This window comes from Melospiza melodia, chromosome Z (genome assembly GCF_035770615.1).
Source record: "Melospiza melodia melodia isolate bMelMel2 chromosome Z, bMelMel2.pri, whole genome shotgun sequence".
In the NCBI taxonomy this organism is placed as follows: Eukaryota; Metazoa; Chordata; class Aves; order Passeriformes; family Passerellidae; genus Melospiza; species Melospiza melodia.
Window position 1 is genome coordinate 25,718,821 of NC_086226.1, and position 24,973 is coordinate 25,743,793.

The window sequence follows — 24,973 nt, forward strand, 5'->3', positions numbered from 1 at the left end:
TCCTTCATCAATGACCCAGTGCTCAGTGTGTCACTGTTACCAGGAATTCAAGGAATTTTTTTTAAAATGAGCGAAATAAAGTGGCAGACTAGAAGGAAATATCTTTCTCAATATGCAAGCAATACTGAGGCACATAAAGGTTGTGGCCTGCTCTGTGCCAGTGTCATACTGTGCTTATACACATCTTGTTAGAGCAGTTACATTTAGCTCTTCCAAAACCCTTCCAGCAGTTGGACTCCCATAACTGCCAGAATGATTGAGTAGTTTGGATGCCTTCCAAGGCTCATCCTTCTCCCAGTAACCTAGATTGTTTAAGATCAAGTGTGTCAGAGACAAAAATATTCCCTCGCAATGCCTGTTACAGGAACTGCTGGAAACATCGCTGGATGTGACTCAAACCAGAGAAGATTATGGTTTGTTGCAAATTTATATTGGCAGCTCTTGATCATGAGTGTCAAGTTTAGTCATATTAAGCCTGAACAATTTTCATGTCTGGCCTTCTGAATTATGGACAGGGAAATAATCTCCTCATGGCAGGTGGTTAAAAAACTGCCATCTATCCCAAGCATGTGGGAAGAACATAAAAGAATATTGAAATTCTACAAAGATTCTTCAACAAAGGAGTGTGGGTGGTCAACCCCTTCTATTGAATGGGGCACTTTTCATCCTTGTGGAGAGTGAGGTTTGTGAGGAGTGTGGTCCTCAACTCTCTTTGTGACTCAAAGGCACAAACAAGTATTTTTGATGTTTGGTGATGATTTGAAAAAAAAAGTTCTTGAATATTTGCACACAGCATTCTGTCCCTGTGCAGTGTCCTTACCTTTACTACCTCCAGCCTAGAACAGCCTCTGGGGAAAAATTCTTGTATTTTGGCGGAGCCTGTTTAGGAGCAATTACTTAGTCTTGAAAATGTCCAGACATTCTTCCTCTGTGGTAAGCATCATCATGTTTTAATAATGATATTTTTATTACACTTTCTAGCTACATGGAGGAATTGGATTTCTTCGTAAAAGCGAATGATTTCACCATTGCTGACACAGGAAAGGGAAATCTGATGTAGGCTTTAGTGGACCTGGACATCAGGCTTCATCTGTGATACTGAATGCATTCATTCACTACAATAGGAAAGAGCAGAGGGAGGAGAGGTGGGCACACTTCTGCAAGTGAAAGCTCTTCAGGTTTATAAAACAAATGTTGAATTTTTTTTCTTCATTTTTGCAATCCAGATACTAATTTTTACTTTTTTTTAAAGACACAAATGATCTATATGCTGTCTGCATTATATTAGCTGATTCTTCTTATGTGTTCACATATTAAAATCTGGCAAGTATATTTTTTAAACTGTAAGATTTTACTTTGTATCTTCAAATGAAGAGACTTCACCAGCTGCAAGGCAGCAAAGATATGCAGCCATGTCTTTGCAGCCTCACTGTCCTTTATCTTTTTTAGGCCAGGAGACATTTTCAGCAACTCTGCCATCTCATGGTCTTATTTTTTTTTTTTATTTTTTTTTTTTATTTTTTTTTTTTTTGGTAATTTCACATTGTAAGTTATTTGCTGGGAATAAAATTCCATTCTAGCTAATGCTGTTACAGAAGGAGCATGTGCTATATTGGTAAAAGCAATGATGTGAGCACTAACTGCGAGCACAACAGCTTTTCAGGAAGTTAAGAAGGCTTGGGATGCAAAAATGTAAATTCACTGCAGATTTACATATTTTAATGATAAAATATATGTGATAATTTAATCAGGAGATACTGGGTGGAGGAATGGGGGGCAAGGGAAGCGCATGTTCATAGCATCTCACTGGTGATACTCTCCTTATGCTGCCAGAAGGCAACAGATAGTTTTGACCTACCATTTAATGAGAAAATGAGATGCCACTAGATAATTTTGTTACTCACATATATTCCTTAGCATCCTTCTGCTTTCATCTGCTAGTTTGAATTCTGGTTATAAAATTTTTGGATATATTGTAAGACCTTTGAGAGCAAGTGGGAGATACTGACATGTGGAGCATATTCTCAGCCACTGGAAGTTGGCTGGCGCCACTGATGCCCAACAAGTTTAAATTTGGTCTGTCATAGTATTTGTTTGGTTTCATAAATGAGGCCCCTGGTTAATATTTCCCTCCTATCCAATGGGTCATCACAGCAGTCTCAGCACAAGTGTCCATACACGACCTCTCCATCCTCCCCCAAAAAAGTTCTCCTTCCCTCTGCCAGCGTTAATTGTTTTCTGTCACTTGCAATGGTCTGCTTCTCATGCATCCTCAGCCAATTTCCAGTTTGTACCTATTTATTCTGCAGAACAGTAGCCTCCTAAATTAAAATGTGGTCCGCATATTCTGGATACAGCACGCTAAATTAGGCATTGTTGCACAGGGATCCTTATTTTCAATAGTAAGTGTAGATGATTCAGTCTTAGATGCAGCTCTTCTTTGGCCACCTGGTAATTCTTTTCATGGAAAAATCAAACCTCCCTGTACTTACAAGTGTGTGAACTGTGCTGATAGTTCATAGATGCATTTTAACACATTAGACTACTATGAAATAATTAATTCTTGTTGTGGGGAGTATCTCACTAGCAAACATATCATAAGGTGCAGACCCAGTCCCTGGAGTCTTTCTTCTTTAAAATTTGTATGAGATCTTGCTGCTACAATCCTGTTTAAGGATTGACAGTGCTTTCAGTTTAAAATCACAATTTTTAAAGAATTCAGTATGCAAACATGATTTTGGCAGAAAATTTTAGTACCTATAGATGACTTAGGAAGAGGGCCTTCTTCTTTTCTTGGCTCTGGGGCTTTTTAAAAAAATATACACAAATCTGAACCTTTGCCGTTTCTTTCAGCTTAAGAAAACATGATAGAGACTGCTGGTTGTGAATGATGCTTTCTGTGGCCTATGAGAAAAGTTTGCAGTTTGTGTAGCTGCAATTTTAAACAACCTGCATTTTTTAGGAAGTTGGCAGGGAAGTTTAGATGGTCCAAAGGCATGGAACTAATGCCGTTTCATCAAAATTTAAAATTTTTTGGTAATGGGGGCCGCAACCTAAACTTGTATTCACCAATCCATTTAGACTTTTACTTGGTTCAGCAAGATGTACATGTAGGCTTAATTTCCAGTAAAATCTATTACATGAATGGAAGCTCATTTTTTACACCTTGCTCAGTAAAGATGCTAGATGTAGAATAAGAGCCTCTTCCAGGATGAGAATGCAGTGTGAGCTGGAGCTGAAAAGAGGAGAAGCTGCCCTGTTCTTGGTGTGGTCCCTGCTGATTAGACAGCTGTAATCAGCCAGGACGAAGTGAAGCACCGGATTGCTTGCTCCTGCACTAAAGACTTTAAAAGCCACATTTCTGGGATTAACAGCTCGTGACAAAATTACCTGTGACCACAAGGGAGGGGACCTGAGAGCCCAGAGTGCACTCCCAGCATCCTGTATATCGGGTCACGGTCCAAATTCACCAGAAACCAATTCTTGTTGTTTGGGCAGATCAGCCCAAACAGATCAGCTCCTGTGCTGCCCTGGCCAGGGTGAAAGCAGATAAGCTTGTTTACAAGAGCTTGTTTACAAGGTCACGTGTGTTTATGAGTCTGAGCGTGACTTATGTGTACACCATCTACACATGTCACATCGGCGTAAGTCCATGGCAACCAATCCCACCGATATGAGTGGGACCAGGCATTCTGCCTCCTGCTTGCTTTCCTCTAATTTGTCACAGGAACACGTTGAATATAGGATGTTTTAAAAGTTTAAAGCTGCTTAAAGCTCTTTGTTCTGTGTTGCTCGTCTGGCTGTCATACCTTCATTCTGCTTTTCTCTTCTCATTTGTAGCCTTTGGCAGAGTCTATTTCTAGATGCATCATTTTAGTAGAAAATTTATGCTGTTGCTGTGGGAGTGATTCTCTGGTTCAGTGGGAGAAAATAGAAGGGTTTTTCTCTGAAAATCTATCACTAGTTTAGTATCAGGGGTATAACCTGTATCCTTGAAAAAAATATGTTGTGGTGAGTTGAGAGCAAAGTTTGTGCTGAAATTATTTGGGTTTATCAAGATCTAATAACAACATTAGAATTCTGCAGAAGTCATTGTAGGAGTGTAAACCAGCATGTTGTTCTACAGAAATGCTGTGTTCTTGACCGAGTCACTGAGGATTCACTAATCCAAACTGAAACAGCAGGAAGATTAGATTCTTTAAAAGAAGCTGATATTAAATGCAACATGCATTTAAAAACTTAATCTGAAAATTGCTTATTGACATAGTCAAGTTATGTATAGAATAAAGACAATCTTACAGATCTCAGTGATCTGTTTTTCACCAGACCCAGCTTAATTGTTTGGTTTAAACATTTCGCACACATCACAGGGCCTCTATTATAAAAGTTATGAGTTTGGCAGCTTAGACAGAAGTTTGTAGGTTTGAAAACAGCATCCTGTACAGAATTGAGTCAATAGATGTAAGGTCAAGGTACCCTGAATTTCAGTATTCTATTGGTCGTGGTTTTCTTCTCTAACAACAGGATGAGGATGATTCAAGCGGCCTGCAAATTAATTTTATTATTTTTCTAGAACACCTATTCCATGTCATGCAGTTAGTCAAAATGCACACAGGGTACTGTAGAAATTATTTTTGATAAAAAAAAATATACACAATATATAAGGATACAGGCAAAACTTATTTGGAATAGTTATACTAGCAGTTACTGTGCCTGAAAATGGTAAATATGGCTTGGCCAAATTTTGAACTTCTGTCTTCCTTTTATTTGCAAACTTTTTGACCAGAAAACTGTTTTTCCTGTGGCAGAGCTCAGGTGAGACTTCTGCAGATTAGTGCAAGGAGAAATATACAATTGAAATGCTGGCTCCTGAGAGATGTGGCTCTCATTGATGTCAGAGGAACTCAGGCCTTTGTCTAATAATTTTAAAGTTTGGCTCGAAAATATTTATGGACAGAGTAACAGAACAGAGATATAGATAATCCATGTAGTTTCCCAAGTATTTTATCAGTCTCCTACCTAATACCTGTAAATCTATTGAGAAAAATAGTATTTGGGGATGTGGTATATATGGTGATGCTGCAGCATCCACTTCAGCTTTCCTCATGACTATTCTGTGATTTTATGACAAGGTGCTAAATTGGCTGTGTTACTCTTAAACTCTAGATGTCACCACTTCTGGAAAATCTTCACACCTTCAGAGCACTTACCCTCCTGCTTTTTATTACTTCCACTCATTTGAACTCACTTGAACACAACAGTGGCTAATGCAGGCTTTCTTGGTCTTTCTTGTCATGACCTGCTAAATGGTTTTCCTGATGATATCCCATCAGGAAAGAAATGGCTGCAAGTTCTACCCAAAAGGTGTGTTTTGCCATGTTTTGCCATGCTGCATGACTATGAAAAATGTGGAAAGCCATAGCCAAGATAAATGTACCAAACAGATGGTTCTTCACTTTCCTGTCTTTTAGGCTTTACATTGTTAGCAACTGAGGAGGTTGGGATTTTGGTTTTGTTTGGTTTCTTTCCTGTTTGTTTGGGTGGCCATTTTTTTTTTTTTTTTTGTTTGTTGTTGTTGTCTGTGCTTCTCTGTCATAGAACTGGGGACTACCTTCTCCAAAGGAAAAAAAAGAAAAGCTCAATAGAAATCCAGGGTACTCAGAGGTAAACTTGGTAAACAATTCCCCAAACTGAAGAAAAAATTAATTCATTTCATTTGGAAGAAATAAAATGTTTTCTATCGGTACTTTTGAAGCTAAATATTCTGCTTAAAAACTGATTTTTGTTGTTTTAAAAGTTCTATTGAAAAAGTTAACCCAATCTGAGTCTGATGAAGAATTTTGTTTACGTGAAATAAGTCACTTGCCCTTTACTGCAAGACCCAAAAATACTGATTGTAAGTTGCCTTAAATAAGTTAGTGTGGGATTTAACCAACCAACCAGGGTGTCTCCTGCAGAGCCAAAGATGAAACACACATACAAGTCTTCACTCTGGTGAGGAGCAAAGAGACTCTTTCTTGTTTTCACTCATTTCAGGTTGAAGGTACTTCTTTCCAAATCAGTCAGAGAAACATAATGAACTCTGCTATTCCTCATTTCACTTGATAGCTCACATTTCCTTCCCCATGTGAGTTAAGATGCTCATCTATGTAACTGCTGACATTTTGTACCAGTATCTGCTAAAAATCCTAGGGAAATATTAAAGTGGCAAGTAAAATTTAAGCAGTCTTGTGTGATTATTTTCTGGAAATCTTTTGTAGAAAAAGATTAGCTGGTACACGGACAGACCTAGCATTATCAGTGCACTTTCATCTGGTGTTGTAAAAACCCCATAATTTTCCAAATCGGGGTCAAGCTGTTGACCCTGAAGGTAGACTGATGGCAAACTTTCTCCAAGGTGTCTGACCAGATATTTCTTTTACTTTCAGTTACTAATAGGCTTAGAGATCATTGACATTGCATAAGTATAAACCAATGTTTGTTTCTGATCTGTTATTAAAACCATACAAATAATTGTTCAGTGTTTAACTGAAAAAAAAAAAAAAAAGGTGCCAAAAGCCCCTAGCTAAGACCCAGAAGGTGCGAGGAACATACAGCAAGAATAGCTTGGAGAGTGCTTAGAGTGCTTAATGTTTTAGTTTGTTTGTTTCCATACACTGATTAGTGATTTTACTATTGCCTTTCTACACAAGAGTTCTATGGAAGCAGGAGGTATTGTCTTCAAGTGCAAAAACCTTTCTGTACATCTACAATAATCACGTACAGATCAGCATTCAAATTATACATGGGGTTTTTACCTATACCTACCTTGTCATGTACTCTTCTGAAGGCTGAAGGATTATTTATATCCTCTTAGTGAACTTAGCTTTACTACAAAGACCAGTCCACTGCAGGGTAGGATTTGTTTTAATTTATTGTATTTTGAATATAAGCAAAAAATGGACAGATCCATTTGAGCACTGTTCTGATTGATGATCTTAGCATTTGATTTAGTGAAGAATTTTTCACCAAAATCAATGTTCAATATTTCACTGATTGCATTTCAGTTCAGATTTTTAAAAAAATAGATATGTAATACTACTTAAGGAAATCAGGATGTCCTTAAAATTTTACTGGCAACAAGAGGAATTTATGAGCCTTTTCAAAGTGATTTATATGAGTCAGATGTTGCCAAGGCTTTTAGGGACACTTCATAAATCAGGGGTCTAAACAATGGTAAGAGTATTTACAATACCAAACTACTGTGTGAAAAAATAAACAAGAGGAACTGTTTACATAAGTAATTAAACTGCTCAACGCTTCACTTTGCTTCAGATTTACTGAATTGGAGCTTGCAAGGCAGAGTTTTGGTGGAGAGGAAGGTGATGGAATCAATTCCAATCTGTTCAAAGGCAGACTTCTGCCGGCTGAGTAAGAAGTAACACCTCTGGGGTAGCATTGCAAAGAACAGGGAAAGAAACCCTGCACAACAGAGACAGGAGTCCGAGGAGAGGGGGGAGGCTATGTGAGATAAACAGCCCTACAGGCACCAAGGTCAGTGGAGAAGGAGGGCAGGAGCTGCTGCAGCAGAAGCAGATTCCCCTGCAGCCCGTGGTGCTGCCCATGTGGGGCAGCAGCTGTGCCCCTGCAGCCCTGGAGATCCGTGGTGGATCAGAGACCCACCTGCAGCCCATGGAGACCTCACACTGGAGCCTGTGGATGTGCTCAAAAGAGGCTGTGACTCCATGGGAAGCTAATGCTGGAGCAAGCTCCTGACAGGATTTCATGATCACCTGGGGGCCCTATGCTGAGTTTCTGAAGGGTTGCGCCCTAAGGAAGGGACTCCGACTGGAGTAGTTTGTGAAGAACTGCAGTCCATGGAAAGGACTTGTGCTGGAGAAGTTAATGGAGGGCTCTCCTACATGGGAAGGGACCCCATGCTGGAGCAGGGAAAGCGAGTGGGGGGTGCAGCCCCTGAGGAGGGAGGAGTAGCAGAGGCATGTCCTTAAGTGACCACAGCCCCCGCTCCTCATCCTCCTGCAGCACCAGTGGGGAGGAGACAGAGAAAAATTGACTAAAATTAAGAAGGGAGGATCTGGATGGAAGGTGTTTTAAACTGAATCTATTTTACCTGTCATGGCAACTGCTGAGTGACCTCTCCCTGTGCTTATCTCACCCCAAGAGCTTTTCCTTGTATTTTCTTTCCCCTGCACCAGTGAGGAAGGTGGCAATAGAGCAGCTTGGGCAGGCACCAGCCAAGACCAACCCACCACACTGGCTGAGGTCATAATAGAACACACGGGTGGAGACCCTCAAATACCATCTCTACACATGGTATCCAACTCACTTTGCTAGGATGCCTTATATTCTACGTTTAGTCTTGTTCAATTTTAGTTGGAATGCAGTAGTTGAAGGGATGAGTATAGTAATAAAATAATACATTTGTTCAGTCTGCAAATGTGATCATCATTGTTAATTCCTACCAAGGTAATTAATGAGGGGTACAAGATCTTAAAAATTTAGCCAAGCAAGAATTTAAACAAAGTGAAGTGTAGCTGATTTTCTTAAAGTGCGCATAAAACTTATATCTTGTGCTTGGAAACGCACAATTTTATTGGTGTAACATGTTTGAATATATATATATATATATGTATTGTGCAGACAAGAAATTGCAATGCTGTGACTTGGAAATACTGACCTTTTTTTGCCTTGGAAGGATTCAGTTTTTTCTGTTTTACAACATATCTTATATGTTATATAGCATATATAACATATAAGCATATCTCATAGCATATCTTATATGAAAGTATAATCTCATATGATCTTGAGTCATGAGCGAATTTATTAGGTATTTCCAATGTTTCCAAGTTTTTATGAAAACTGCAGAAATTTTCTATGCTCTGTGTGCATATGCCTGCACTTCAATAAGTGGGTCTAATAATACTGAGTTGCTGAAAAATTGGTTGGACCTTGTAGTTCACCAGCAGCTTAGTGTAAGGTATCCCTGTGCACACCCTTTCATTACAATAACTATTTTTGAATTGTAATAAATACAGAGTAAAAATCTTTATGTGTGTGCTACCAGAGAGCAGAAGAGCTGCTGAAAATCTTCCTTTTACCTAATAGAAACTCTTCTCCTCCTTGAAAGTTAAATTAGTTGCAGTGAATTTTAAAGAAGCAAAATGAAAAAATCCTGGAATTATATGGAGAAAGGTGAGCACAGTGAGGAAAGTTTTATCCTGGAGCTCCAGCAAGAACTGTTGAAGAGTGAAGCAGTTAGCTGAGAGCTTTATGTCTGAGTGGAGGCAACCTCATGCAGGCCTGAAATAGGCACCACATTTAGGTGAGACAAAGTGAGTTAGAATTCGTGTTTTCCTCCTCCTCTCTTCTACATTTGTCCACAGACAAGCTTATGAACATGACGTCTTGGGGCACAGATGCCCTTCTCCTGTGTCAGTGAAATATTGTTACAGGTAGTAGGGCCATATGAATCCAGACTCAAGGGCCCCATAAAAGAAGAAAAGCCCCAAAACACAGACATTCAGCCTAGAGGGGAGTAAATGGAGTAATTATTCTCTGAAATACTCACACACAGGCATTTTCACTCCTTTGGAATTTCTGCATAAACATTTCCCACAACTGCTGTCTCATTTTGAGATCCCTCAACAAAAGCATCAGGTCTGTCTATTGAAATTATTGCCTTCATGGAGACCAAAGGCACAGTCTAGTACTGGAGCTAAACACAAAACTAAATAGTTAACCTTTACTTTGGAATTGGATATTTTTTCTAATACCTGGATTTTTTTTCCAGAGTCAGATCTTTTCTAGAATCCCTTTAGCTAACACAGCAAGCCTGTTATCATCAATATCAGCCAGGGCACTCAGATTAGATTGCAATTGAACAAGACCATATCTGGATGCTTAATCAGAAGGATGTACAAAACAATATCAACAAACTACAGCCATTTCCTGTCTCATAAAAGCTGCAATTTTCCTGAATTTGCAGAACTGGAAGCAATCCAATCAGAAATCACTGAAGCAAATTAGAATAGCTATTTTTTCTCTTCTGTACAATGCCCTGGGTACAAACTGTATTTCCCACTGTTGTCACTGGCACTCAAGTCACAAGAAAACCAGTCACAACTACACTACAGTTAACAGCCCTCTCAATTTATAGCCACTCAAATATGAGGCAAATGAGTGAAACAAAGAAGGTCTGCTCCATAATGGATTGCAGCAGTCAGAATTGATAGCCTTACTTGTTTTCACAACACAGCAGGGTTTTATTTATTTTGTTTGGGGTAAGGGAAGGTCACAGAATCAGACAGCTGGAAAGGCGAGATTACTTGCTGGTCTAGCTAGTAACTTAGCTGCCTTTTGGAACAGCAGTAGGGATACACCTTGAATTCTCTTCAGTTTTAACGATGGCTATTAAGTTCTTGAAAATGGATCAGCTACTGAACTCACTTTACAACTAGATAAGGTGTTGAGGTGCTGGCAATGGAGAGTTTGCTTTATACCTGTAGTAAGAAATTTTGCATTGTTGAATCTGCATGTATTTATATGGGAAGACCAAGCAGACAGCCTCTCTCTGCTAGGCAATATAACATAGAGGCACCTGCTGAATTTTTAACTGGGTTTTGCTCACAAATCAGCAAAAGGACATGCACAACCACTGACTAACTTTTAAAATTGAGTGGCAGCTGTTCCCCTTCAAATTATTCCTTAATGTCTTCTTCAGCGCTGGGCAAAACATACATTTTAGGAAAAAGAAAGAAGGTTGTTTAAGTATGGAGGTTTTTTTTTATTTCTTCAATTCATTCCAAATCCACACAGGGTGCTTAAACGTCCTCCTAACCTTCCTCCAAAATGAGTGGTTTACAACTGAGTTGAGGCTGAACTCCAGCCTACCCTGGGAAAGTGAATTCTCTTCATATAAATCACCATTTCTCAGAAACTGCTAATTTTGCCTTCCTCTTATAGTCTTCATAAAATTTCCTGTATGCAGATTTCTTTTTCCAAACAGCAAAACATGGATGAATTTTTCTTTTCTTTCTTGAGAGTGAAAGAAACAATATTAACATTGTCATCTTTGATTTTTAGAGTGCTTGCCTGTGACTAGGACTCTTTATATTTGTTTTCCTAATATGTTTTTGCAACTTTCTGTTGAAAGGGTTGAAAATCTGGCATCACCTTAAACCTGGCATAAAGTTTGCAATTTTACTTGAACATTTTAGAGTTCACTTCATGGTTTGCTTTTTTTTGGGGGTGCAGGGGGTGGTGAGAGGCAGGTGTTCTTTTTCCCTGTGATGGAGGGAGTTTAAAACTACATATTTAAACTACTTAATAGCATTTGACAAGGAAAAGAAAATTTTGCCTTAGAAACAAGGAACACTGTATCCTGGAGAAATTTCTCTAGCTGCTGATAATGGCAGAGGACCTCCAGCTGGATTTTATTTGAGCAGGGATTAGAGACCCAGCAACAGCTAAGTGATCTTAACTCAGGCAGAGCTATGTGTAACTTCGGTGGGTCCTACCAGGTGACTTCTGGTTTATGAAGCTTGTCCTCAAGGGGGTGGTTTATTTAGGGTTAGTGACTCATAGACTTGTGGACCAGCTTTATTTTTTTTTTTTTTGGTGAACCAGTGCTGTTTGATCCTGCAAAATGAAAGGGAATGCTTCAAGTATCCTCCTACATCCTAGAAATCAAATGATTTATTGAATCACTTAAAGAGGGACAGGAAAGATAAGTGACTATGGTGCAAAGATAACAGTTCTGTGTGCCTTCCCACAATGACTATAAAATGACCCTATTGATACCCTCAGCCCACATGATGTGGTTTAGAGATGGGTGAATCACACTGTTTTCTAACAGTTTATCATCAGGCAACCACTTATCCCCATTTACACATCTGCTTTTCCCAGTCTCTGGCAAAAAAAATCATCTTGACTTCAAAACCTGTGAGTAGGGTTTGAGGTAAAGGGCACGTTGTTACTCTCCTTCACCTCTAACGTCCCTCTGCAAAGGGTCAGTCTGTTCCTCTTTGTCTTCTTGCATAATGACACCTCCTCTCCAACATCACTATTCTGCTGGCCTCTCCCAGCACTGCATTTCTTCTCACCTGAATTAAACTCTTCATGTACACAGCTGATGAAAGAGTCCATCTTTACCCAGCAGCTCTATAAATCTTTAAGTAGACTTAGATTTACACATAAAACAGCATGAAAGATGATAATAAATTAAGAGACTGTGATGAACTTGTTCAATACAAGTAATAAGGCTTCCTATACATAAATAAAAACAAGGAAATTTGCAGAAGTTTTTAGCATTCCCAACTGACAGGCATCCATGGAAGCTTACATGGTGATTCAGAGGTACTGGAAGCTGAGTGGGAGATGAAAGATGTTATAGAAAATAAAACCTAATGCAAGCCTTTGTATTCAGCAGGGAAAATCAATGACAGGGAAGGGAAGTGAAAACTTTGGGGATTTGCCTTGATCTCAACTTCTTTGACTTGTATGTGACATGGTTTGAGCAACCTCTGTTTCAGAAGACTTAATCTGCATTACAATTATCTCAAGTAAGCAGCTGGTCTAGCACAGGTGGAAATGCAGAATCCATACTGGATCATCTCTGTATAAAAGGAAGCTCTAGTACATGAAAAGCACTTTGAGAAAAATATTCCTTAATGGGGACTATATCTGACAATTTTCTTTTCATAGATAACCTTTACTACAATAGGTGTGGAGACATTTGTACCTTCAAAAAGAAGTTGCTGCAGTTTGGCCAAGAGGAAATACTGACCTAACTTTCAGAGGACTAACACAGTGCTCTTTCAAATGATGCCCACAAACTGGAAACTACTTATTCAAAACCGGAGACAGAATTTGGTTTTTGTTTTTAATTCCTACACAAGGCCTAACTGCTAGAATTGTATGAAAATTTCAGAAGTCGAGTTAAAAAAGTTCCTATCCTACATTTACCTTTTAATTTAGCCCTCTAAGGTATGTTCTGCTTATACCTGGTGCAGTGATGTCTGTACAAAGGACAAGAGCATTCACAAAACAGGACTACAGTAACCAGGAGGGCAGAAAGATTACTGATCCCACACCTCCACCAAGACATCAGATCTTTGGGGCTTAAATTTATGGGTGACAGGCAAGAGGCAGAAAATTGGACATCTCTTGCATGTGTGTTTTGTTCATATAAACTGCTTCCTCCTTGACCTGCCTTTTTTGTTTGAGTTTGTAACCTGGGTTTATTGCCAAGAAAATTATGATCTTTGTATCTTCATAATAAAATTTTGTACATAGTGTGTCACAAATTGATAAATGAAGATTTGTTAGCATTTTAGTTTCATGTCCAATAAAGTTGGTGCAAACCTTCACATGGTTAACATAGACCTGAGTTGGAGCACTGCACATTTGAAATCTGTCTTTGGTTTCCATGAGACTGAGAGGCATTTTTTTGCTGGTTAGATACACTGTGCAACCTGAAGACTTTCTTTAATTCCACATGGACATATTTGGATATTGTGATCTTAATTTTTGAAGGATGTGGACTTTCTGAAGAACAAGGTCCAGTCAGTTTTCAAGTACAAGGTTGTCAGCATCGTGCAATGCAGCTCACTTTTGAGTCAGAGTTTCAAAGAAAGTAAAATGCCTTTTCTAGATATATCCCAGTCAAAAAAAAAAAAAAAAAAAAAAAAAATCCACTGGTGCTATGTCATTTACCAAGGAGCAGCTGAAGGCTCATGGTAACTATACCTAGATCATTAGAGATATGAACCTGATTGCAGGTACCTGGATAAATATAGTGCTACTAAAATAATTTCTTCAAAAACCCCACCAGAACAGAATTTTATCTGCCCTTTGGCTTGCAGAATACATTAGAAATTTGACTGAAAATACAATGTAGAAAACCACTGTCTTCTAAGTGTGCTGATTTGCCTTTTTTTGTGTGTGTGACTTAATCAGCGACCATTTCTTCTCCCAGGAGATGCTGTTAACAAATAAGATGAAAAAGTGTCACCTGTCAGCCAAAGACTTCTGAAGAAAAGCTCTGCATGCACCAGCAGAGGCAGAGCAAGCTGGGGGGTTGAAAGAGGGCACGAGCAGCAGTGAAAAGGCTGCCTGGTGCTCTGGTGCTGATATCAGCCCTGTAACTGATAGTGGGTGCTTTGGGCATGACATTCATCTCAAAGGAAATTTGGAGCTGCTGTCAAACTGTATTTGATGTAACTTGGTTTTCTAATCAGGGCTTTGGGTTACTTTTTCCTGACTTCCAAATATGAATTTGAAAATGATAAAACCTCAAATTACAGTGGGGTCTACATTTAAATTTTATAATGGTAGTAACTCAAGGCAAAAAGGTTTTATCTCTCTTTTATCTATTTCATTTATCTCTCATTCTCTCCCACTGCTAACAAAGACTCGTTTAGGATATACTTCTTCTATTATCTGGTTACTCAGAGAGAAGCACTTCTTTGTTAAGATCTTTGAGAAATTAAGAGGCTCAGAATTAAGTTACTTGCCCCATCCAGTTACAGTTAGGAATTTATAGAACAGTAAAAGACAGACTTGTTTATGAGGAGGGGAAACAAATCATTTTGGAAAACATCTCAATACACCCAAATCAGCAAAACACTGAACAGGATACTGTGCTTTATTTGAGGAAGAAATACAATGTTTAAAAAACAGGCCAGTCAATTTTGGTTGAAATTGGGAGGACAATACTTTGTCCCTTCTGCTGTGCAGTTCGCACATGGTCCATTTTACCTCCTGCCTGTGCTGGCATGGCAGTGCGAGTGGGTGTAAGAGCACAGAGAGGATGTGAGTGGGATTGCTCTGGCACACTATGCATGCAAGGCACACACAACTGCTGCTGTTTTATTTCACCACTACACCAACAGAAACGACCCTTCTGTAGATGTTTCTGCCTAAGGATTCTGCAGTTGGGGATGTAGCATGCTTTAGTATAATTCGCATGCATTTCATAACCTGCAGATTTCATAACCTGTTAGAGAATGGCATTGCAGCAAAGCAATTTTATTTCTCTATGGCTTCTTTTAGTTCTCTGGTGGGAAGAGAAGATGTGTTTTGGGGATTTTTATAGTCATGTTCAAGAATCTGTAAGTCTCCTTCTTTCCCACTGCTGTTTGCCTTGCTCAGCCTCTGCCCCCACACCCTCCTCGCCAAATTCACGGCAGAATTCCTGAACTCCCGCTCGGAAACTGGAAAAACGCTGCGGCATGGCGGGCCGGCGCCCACCGCCCTACGGGCTGCGCATCCCGCGCGGCCCCGCCGCACACCGCCCGCGGATCGGGGCGCGATTCCTCCTGCCGTGCGCTGTCCCCCCGCGGGGCCGTGTCCCGCTCCCGCTGCCTCGCCCCGGGCCGGCCCCGAGGGTCTCGCTGCAGGCGCGGCTCGGCCGCGGGGCCCGGCGGGCGGAAGGAGCGAGCGGGCGGGGGGCGATGGAGGTGAATCCCCCGCCCCGGGCCCGCCCCGGGCCCGCCGGGCTGGGCACCCGCCACCGCCTCTCCGGGGCGGCGCGGGGGGAAGGAGGAGGAGGGTAGAGGGAGGAGAGAGCGAGGGAGGGAAGGAAATAAGTAAGGAAGGAGAAAAAGAGGGAGGGAGGCGAGGTGTAGCCTCCGCCTTGTCGCTCTGCGTTCTGCAGCCGGCGCGGAGGAGAGGACAGCCCCCGGCAGGCGTCCCGGCATGCTGAAAGTCACCATGCCCTCCTCATCCTCATCCTCCTCGTCCTCCTCATCCTCCTCCTCTGGCTCCTCGGCCGCCAGCCGCCCCGGCTCCGCCGCGCCCGACTACTGGATCGATGGCTCCAACAAGGACACCCTGGCTCACTACTTCGAGCTGGAGTCCGAGCTGGGACGGTGAGGCGGGCCGGGCCGGGCCGGGCTGGGCCGGGCCGGGCGGGGGGCGGCCGGGGCTGGGTGTCCCTGCCCGCGCCGCTGTGGCCAGAGCGGCAAAACTTTGGCGTGCGTGAGCGGCGGCGGGAGACCGGGCGGCTTTCACCAGGGGCAGGCTTTCGAAGGAAAAATCCCAGCTCCCCGGGAGCCGAGCCGAGAAACCCCCGGGTGAAGGGAATGATTTTGGGGAGGAGGCATCTCTGCGCTCGGCGGACGCTGGCCCGAGCGGGCGGCTCTGGGGTAGGGTACCTGTGTGCTGCCGGTGCTCGTGTGCTGCCGGCTGAAGGGTGGGCATCACTTCAGAGCGCCGAAACGCCGCCTCATTCGCGGCATCCCTCACGCCAGACCTTCCGCCGCTCTCTCCATTAGTGGAGCCGTGCGCTGACAAAACTCCCACCCGAGACAGGATTCCCTGAACAGGCCTCTGCAAGCAGGGTCCTTCCCATCGGGGTGCAGGGTAGGTGAGGGAGCTGCTGCATCTTCATTCATTAATTTTTGCACTACTGCCCTGGTGATGGTCCTGCCCAGCAACTTAAAGGTTCCAAGTGTTCCGGTTCTTAGAAACTGAAGTCTCATGTAAAAACTATATCTGACGTGCGATTTTTGCCCTCTTAATGCATTTGTTAGTTCATGTTGAATTTTCAGGTAGAAAATAATGTGCAAAAAAGTGGAAAATTGCAGGGTCTTTGAAGTTCACAGTACGTGACTTAAATGTGTAAGTCAGTAGGTAGCAAGTAGCAATTGTTAGTTTTGCCAATGATAGAGCATTAAAACTCCTGAATAAATGTAGGAAATCTGCAGATAAAAACATGGTTGCCTTGGAAGAATACTTTTTCCACAAAGGACATGCAATGAAAGTTATTGCTACAAACCATACCTGTGCTTTCTGTACCTTAACTGATAGAGGGAGGAAAGGTGAATATGGCAATATAGCATAATTCTTTTTTTCCCCCCACTATTGCTGCTATTCTATTGATTTAATAGGTATAATTTTATGTATGCTTAGCACATTTATATTTGACTTCACTGTACCCCTGTGCAGAAGCATAAAAATATAAAGCAGTAAATATTGATGTGTTGGTTGTGTGTCTAGAGTCAACAAAAGAGGAAACCAAACAAAATACAGCAGTTGGTACCAACCCTGTCACCTGGATTAGTACTCTTCTCTGAGGTCTGTCTAGAATCCTTCCACCATTTGTGATAGTGACTGTGGGCTTTGCTTAAGTGCAATATGCATTGGTGATGCATCTTGGGTTTGTTGCATAAGGAAGTGTTTTTAATGTGTGAAATCTCCAGGTTTTGGTAGGAAGAGTTAATGCCTGTAAAATTACTAGAGTAAGGATGAGATTTTTCTAACTTGCAAGGTGAGAGAGTAAGTGCTGAAACATTAACAAAAGGTTTGAATATGGAAGATAACCACACCCAAGCAGTGTGGAGATGTGAGCCCTTAGGTCTGCTCTGTTCCTGGGTAGAGCTAGGAAGTAAGATTTAAAACAGAAACAATACAGGAGAAAACAACCATCCTAATCAAAGATTGAGGTAGAGAAGAGACAGTAGAACTTGGAGGGGTACATGCTTTGAGAGAAAATTTCTCTAATGGGTCTAATGGATCAATGAGATTTTCGTCCTTAGGCCAGCTTTGAGATCTTTTCAGAGCTAGCACCCTGAGTGCTAATGGTTGTCTCAGAATCCCTCTGATAGGTGTATCTTGCCAAATCTATAAAGAGGATCCAACAATCCCTCTTGGTTCCTGAGTGTCATATAAAAGTGTATTGCTTTGTCTTGGTAACCCTTTTTCCAAACTTTTAGTTTTGCCTATGGTTTTGAGCATGTCTACAAAAACAAAATTATTCATTGCTTAGGTTAGTGTTGGGGAAAATGTGTCAGGTGAGGCTGAATAATGAGGCTATATGTGATCCCTTTAGATGCAGTAAATAAAGTAATATACTGAAATAACCAGTGAAAAAGATTGTCCTAAATTATCTTTAGCAAATACAGGGATTGAAAGATGTCTTTTGGCAGACTCCAAAGATCTGCATTTGGACAGCTGTAGCCAAATATAGGAATTTCCATTTGGAAGGAGTGCTCCTTGTGCAAAGTATATCTGACATATCCCTAAGACATCTTATTCTGTAACTCTTGCTTGTATGACTAGCTGAGGAGTCATGGAAGAAGAGGGAGATGATCCTTTAGAAAGAATGATAAAAGGGCTTTAAACTTAGGTGGGAGTCTGCAGTTGTTTTTAAACAGTGGAGTTCCACAGGGATCACTTTACATGTCTGTGCTGCTCAGCATGTTCATAGATAGTGGGGTTTAACAGAAGTATTTGCTGGTCTTTGTAAATTGTCAAAGGTTTAAAGGTTGTGTTGCCTAGAAAGAATTACAGAAAGTAACAACTTACTCTACTGTTGGGGCATTTAAATGGCAGATGAAGTTTGGATAAATAAAATGGCATGGATGGAACATCTCATTAGAGGTGCTTGTTGGCTGTTTTTTTTTCTTTCATGCAGGCTCTTGGGGGTATCTGTCAAAAAATGGGGTATCCAGTCAAAACTCAATGACAGGAGGTAAGGCCACTTTAGCACAGTATACTGGAAGTTCTGGCCATGGATACTATGGATGCTAAGGGATTACATGGACTTAATGGGCAACAAGGCAAGTTTACATGCAGGAAATCCACTAAGACTTATTAAACCTGAAGATGCTAACTATTGAACTGTAAGTTCTTGAGAGTTTTCAGGGTGTTCTCTGACAGTGTTGACAGGAGTTTGCTCTATTCTTACATTCTTCTTGAGGCATCTGTGCTTGGCCACTGTTTGTACTCTGGGCAACATAGGCCTTTATTCTCATTCTTTTATTCTGTTTTTATGTTCCACTGAAGCCCTGATTAGTTCACCTTCCTCTTAATCCATTTTTACAAGGGTTTTTGTGTATAAGTGGAGCTCAAAATACTGTAAATGTGAAATTTTGTGCTTTGCTTTAAAAAATGTCTTTCTTTTACATGTTGCAATTGTTGATGTAGAGTTTGGAATTTTGTTCTGAGTGTATTTTATCTAAAAGCTTATTTTCCACACTCCCTTCTAAAAAGATGTTGAAAATGTTGTACTCTAAATTTGTATTTCCTTAAGGACTGAAACCTTTTGTTAGCCTTATATAACCTTTGCTGTATCTTTGGGCTTCTGGGCTGGTCTAAATATGGTATTTGACTGAAGAAGAAATTCAGTAATGATTTTTTTGAAACTCAGCAATATTACAAAAAATGGAAATTTTCTTTGTTGGAATTTTACTTGACAGGTGCCTTCTTTGCCTAACTAACTACACAACTATCTCAGTTGAAACTGTCTAATGTTACTATTGTAGGCAGATTGCAAATCTATTAAATGGTCAAAAGTAGATGAAAGTATTTCCAATCAAATCCTTCGGGCTTTCTTTCTTCCAAGGTTACCTTTTCCTGCCTGGGCAATCTTTCAGCTGTGTGATCCTTGCTGAAGACTGAGACTGAAAGGCTCTCAGTACTTGGCAGCTTAGCTTGGACCGACAGTGTGAGCTGAATCATAGGTGGTTTATGTCCTTGAGTTTTTAGCACAGAGAAAGTTTAAATCTAATGTAGAGTTTGAACTCAAGATTTCAGTGTGCAGAATGACATCTTACTCTGTCAATCCTGTTTATGAAAGCTGCCACTCTAACACGTACTTTTGTAATGGCAGAAGTAGATGAAATCAGCTGACTTCTTTGTTAGCTAATTTAAGCTAACAAAGCAAAAACTTCTTTGTCAAGCTGATAAAAGCATTATTTTATAGAAATGGATTGGTTTTGCACTTGATGCTTGGAAGTTCAAACAATTTTTGCTTTGAAAGTATGCCAATTATTTTACCCTCCCTCCCTTCATCAAAAAACCCCCAAAAGTTCCTTTTTCTGTTCATCTCAAGAGTAATTTGTTTTACAGACTCTTTGCCCTGTTTATTTTGAAAAATCATTTTCACAGTGTGCTTTAGGGTGCAATTAAATTAGGTCTGGCCCTCCTTCCTAACACTCTTGGTCACTTGCTTGTGAATTTTTTTTTTTTTTTGAGGACCTAAGGATTTTCTGAAGTGATGCAGGGATGCAACTGACAGACAGCACGTGTCTGTGGTGCTAGCTGTCTGACTGTGAGAGTCCTTTTAGGAATTGTGATCTTTGAGCAGAAACTGCCCGTGTGTTTGTGCCTGTGCCACAAACTGAGGGAAGCATTTTCCCTCAGACAGCTCCTGCCCATGGCGGGGAGGCTGTTGAAGAGGTGGGCAGGGTGAACATTCTGACTTGGGTACTAGAAACCAGAACTTGCAGTGAATAGCCCAGGTTTTGACAACTAAAATTCTTTACTCAGTCCAGGGTGTGATTTTTTTCCCAGTTTTGTCTGGTTCAGCTCAACAGCTGGTTCATTCGGAGGTAAAAAGCTGTGTGTTGAAAAAGCAGTGAAAGAAAATGTACTATTCCTTAAATAATACCTGAAATGAATAGGTGATCAGTTCTGTGTAAATTTGACAGCTTTCTGGTACTTGAAAAAAAGAGCTATTAATAATGAAAAATTATGATAGAGAACAGTTATTTCTTGATTTTCAAGGGTTTTTTTTTCTGTCAGCCACCATGCATTTATGTCACTGGTTTAGATAATGTTTTCTAATTTGAAAAATTATATTTCTGGTGGAGAAAATGAATAGCTCTTGAAGTAAGTACTCTTAAGAATACTGAAAAAGTTTTTCACACAGATTGGTTTTAGGAGTGAAAATCATATAATTTGTGTTAATACAAGAATTGTCAGACTTGAAAAACCATCGCATTGAACTGCAAGAGGTAAGATGTAACAAAGTCATTCTTTTAGCATATTACAGAGAGAATCACAGAATATCTTGAATTGGAAGGGACCTACCAGGATTATTGAAGTCCAAGTCTTGCTAAAGAGAGAAAATCTGAAATCAAATAAGTATTTTCAAGAGCAGTTGAAGAGAGTGGTTGTGGAATAAGCCTGTGTGATTCTGGGTGGAGGGCAGATAAATTTACTGAAGTTCTGTGGTATCAGAAGCACATTATTATATGTTAATTCCACACAGTATCTTTTTGTGTGCGCAAGTGTGCACACTGTTGTGTAAGGGATTGTAATGGACACAGTTTAATAGATAAAATTCTTCCAGTGAGAGATGTTTAAAGCTTGCTCGCATAGTAAATAGCCACATTTAAAAAGACCATCAGTTATGGAAAACTCAGTGAAAAAATACGCAGTTTGCAATAGCCTGTGCCCCATCTGTGGAAGTTCAAGTGCTTGCAAGAAAGGGCTAACTGTCCTCTTCAGTCACTAAGATCAAAGAAGTTTTATTTTCCTGAATAGTGTCTGAAAATTTCAATCGGGAAATTTTAAAAAATAGTAATTCCTAGCTGTTATTTTGTTTAAAGTGTAATAAATTGAGGCAGCTTTATTGCAGTGGATGAGAACAATTCTTTTGTAGTCTTCTGCTACCCACAATATTGACTGGGCTTTGGGAAAGCAATCTTCTGACCTGCACATTGTCTGGAAAAACCTGCAGAGGTTTGAATATTATTTTCATCTATATATATGCAATATGAATGAGCCATTAGTAGGAGTTCAGACTGTATAACTATAAAGAACACATACTTCCTTGTGCTTTGAAAATGAAGCAGAATTTAAGCATAGAAACTTGCATATTTATTTGCTCCTTGCTTCTTTACATAGGCATTCTTACCATACTTCCTCTGTTCACAAAAAGCAAGCTTTTATTATCTGAACAATCAGTAATTTCACAAGGAATATTCTTCTTCCAGGGATGATAATTCTGAGAAAGGGAAACAATTTACTTCCAAATGTTGGAGCTGCTTTTTTTTCTTGGTTTGTCTAATGTTTTTTCTGGTATTTATAATTTTTGTTTTTCTTACATTAAAAAAAAAAAAAAAAAAAAAAAACAAACCAAAAACAAAACCAAAAAAAACCGGTAAGAATGACACATTTTATGATCATTCACTTATATACTGAAAATTGCATTGCATTTTGGTGTTAGTGATGCTTTATTTGGCCTTGCATTGTCGATGTCATTACTATCATAGTTTACTCTCTGTTAAAACACATGGACAGTTAGGGCCCATCCATATTTGCATCTGTTGTCCCATTAATAGATTGATGAGGTGTTATTTTACTCCTTTCAGTTTTACTCCAAAGTAATGCTAAATTAGGAGAATCTGTAACAATATGACTTTGCAAGTGACCACTCAATATTTAGCAACTAAAGATTTTGAATTTGAGTTTGATCTTCAGGGAACAAGAGGAGAGAATCTACCAAAGTGGATTTGGTTTACACATGAGTAATGGCTTGGACAGCATGGTGCTGTAGATTATAAGTTTGCCTCCTTTCGTTTATGTGGTTATCTGTGCTAGACGTAAAGGACAATAAAATGTAATAGAGAAGGAAATGGGAGCCCTCGTGAGGAACAAAAGTAATTATAAAACACTTTGACAGTTTACTGTCTATATACCGTGGCATTTTGTGGTGGATAATGTAAAAGCAAGTCCAAGAGTTGTAATTCACAGCCTGAAAAACAAAACTCTAAATTTTATGCCCTTCAACAAATGTATAGTCCGTGTTCCAATGCATACCTTGCTGTGAGCATCCATATGCCACAGATAAGATGCCAGAACTCCAACTTTATCTCAGAACTGATGTCATCTCCACAGTCCTTTTCCCCAGACCCTCCTCACCAGAGACATGTGATGCTTTTCTCCTCTGGCCTGTCTCCAGGCATTGTGAAGAAAAACCAAAACCAACTTGCTTGGATTTAAGGGATAGCTGTCAATTCTAAAACAAGGTCACGTATGTGTTCCTCTCCGTTCCTTTCCCCCCAATAATTTTTCCTTCTTGCAAATATTCATATTTTCCTCTCAATTTAGATTATTATGAACACACCAATATGTTTACTTTTTTTCAGGTTTTTGGTCTTTAAAGCATATCCATGTCTACCAAGTTCACTACCTTTGGGTACTGATACTGCATCTTAATATAGTCAATTTAGTGTGATTTCATTAATGAGGACAACCCTGATTGCACCACAGACTTTAACAGAATGGAATGCAATTAAAAAATTCCAACAAATGTCGTGGTTTTATCTTTTTATATTGAGGTGGCGGGGAGGGACAGTCAATCAGATCAGCTACCACTGATATTATCTTCTAGTACTTCTGAAATAATGTTCATATTGATTTTCTCTAAATAGTCCTTGTTAACAGAGTCACACTGACAGTGCCAAAGGATGATGTATGTGATTTTATTTTGTACTTAGCTCTAAAATAATTAAACACACTCTGCTGAAATGATTGGACTTCTGTACCCTTCTACGGAAGGCTGGACGTAAATTGTGCAGTTTTCACTTGATAATAAGATCTTTAACTATTATATTTATTGGTGATTAGTTGTTTGAATTTTATTCAAACTTGAGGACGTATCTCCTTCAGAATCTCTAAATACAAAACAGTGTTTGGTGTTTTCTGACATATTAGGTATCCTGCACCAGCCCTAAAGTTGTGGATCAACAAGAGTATTTTAAGGACACGCTTTGGACCAGAAAAAAACTCGGTGCTTTTGACACAATATGATTGTTTTGTATTAAAATGGTGGTATTACATAGTTTTAGATTTTTGCTGAGGAAATTGATGTTTTGGTAAGGCTTATAAAGTCCTGAAAAAATCTGCAATGGATAAGTACAGATTTTTTTTTTTAATGTATTTTTTAACCTATTGACATATTTTCTAGTTTAATGAGCCACATTTCTGATCTGATGTACAGTGCTTTACAGATGTTTGGGTTTTTGTCTTCCTAATGGAGAATGTGTTTGTCAGCTTCCTGTGTTGTGCAATAATGATTTCTTAAAACTGAATACAACACATACTGAGAACTCCAACACCATTGTCGTAGTCTGTGCTCAGAGAGTTGTAGGATACATGTACATCAATGTTTTTAGCTGCCTGCTTTGAGTGATCCTTCTCTATACATTCTCTTCAAACCCTCATGATTTTCTGGTTGCCTAGTAAAATTAAAATTGGAAGGGTTGAAAGCTGATTTTGTAATGGGAAGCAACTAGGGTGTAGGTACTGATGACCTCTTAGGAAATGACTGATCGCATTGTTTAATGACTTTAGTCTCCAAGTGATCAGAGAAAGAAACCTAATAAAGGTGGGATTTTCCCCTTCTCCCTCTCCCCCATCTGTTTTTCTCTGGAAATTCTTTGCAGCCTTTTCAATGGAAGCTGCAAATGCTTGTGGAGCACACTGTTCATTGGTCTGCTAGCTAACTGTCAGAAGATTAACTTGAGTTGAAAGAGGAAGGCAAATTCTAGTCTTAAAAAATGCTACTAGAACAACAAGTAACTGATAATATTGGAGCAACACATATGGCACTGAAAAGGCAATAATAAATGAATTTTGTTTGGTGCCGGGAGGAGGAAAACTGGTATCTTATTCTCCTTTCACAGCATATTAATTCAAGAATGGCTTAACTGTAAACAAGAACAGAGAGTTAAGTAGTTAAAATTAGCAACTGATGAATTCTAAGTAAGATCAGTAATCAATTCCAAATGGGGTCAATATGTAGTGGAAAATCTGCAATGAAAGAGACACTAAAATTCACAAGCAGGGTTTTTTTCTCTGTCTCCTAGGGGTGAAACCCATCTCCATCTCTATATTACCTCCATAATAAATATGCACATAAATTATTTTTGAGTTTAAATTATAATCCCATCTTTATTCATAATTTATATTATAAGTCTTCAAAAGTGGGTGGAGCAGGAATAAAACCGAGTGAAAAAGGCAGTTTTATTTATTACTATAAAAGTTGTTCAGAGAATTGATTTGATTGCCAGTAGCATAAAGAGAATATTCTTTTCAGAGAATGATTAATTTCAAATGAGAAAAAAAATCTTTGGTCACCTTCTCCTTAGCACAATGCCATTTGAATATTGAGGTTGTCTAGTTATTGTACACTAGCTCATGTTAATGTACAATGATTTCAATTGATTTGGTCCATACTAGG

The 24,973-nt window shown here is 39.7% G+C and overlaps 1 protein-coding gene across 2 annotated transcripts in view; it reads left to right on the forward strand.

The window, feature by feature from the left end:
• The first annotated feature begins 15,557 nt into the window (after window positions 1–15,557).
• Window positions 15,558–24,973, forward strand: part of CAMK4 (calcium/calmodulin dependent protein kinase IV) — a 139,621-nt gene continuing 130,205 nt past the window's right edge. Inside the window, exon 1 of one of the 2 annotated variants that reach the window (XM_063181456.1) lies at window positions 15,558–15,869. In XM_063181456.1, the coding sequence (XP_063037526.1) occupies window positions 15,697–15,869 (173 nt within the window). In that variant the 5' untranslated portion in view covers window positions 15,558–15,696. The remainder of the gene's footprint in view (window positions 15,870–24,973) is intronic. The other variant, XM_063181455.1, reaches the window with a different exon arrangement.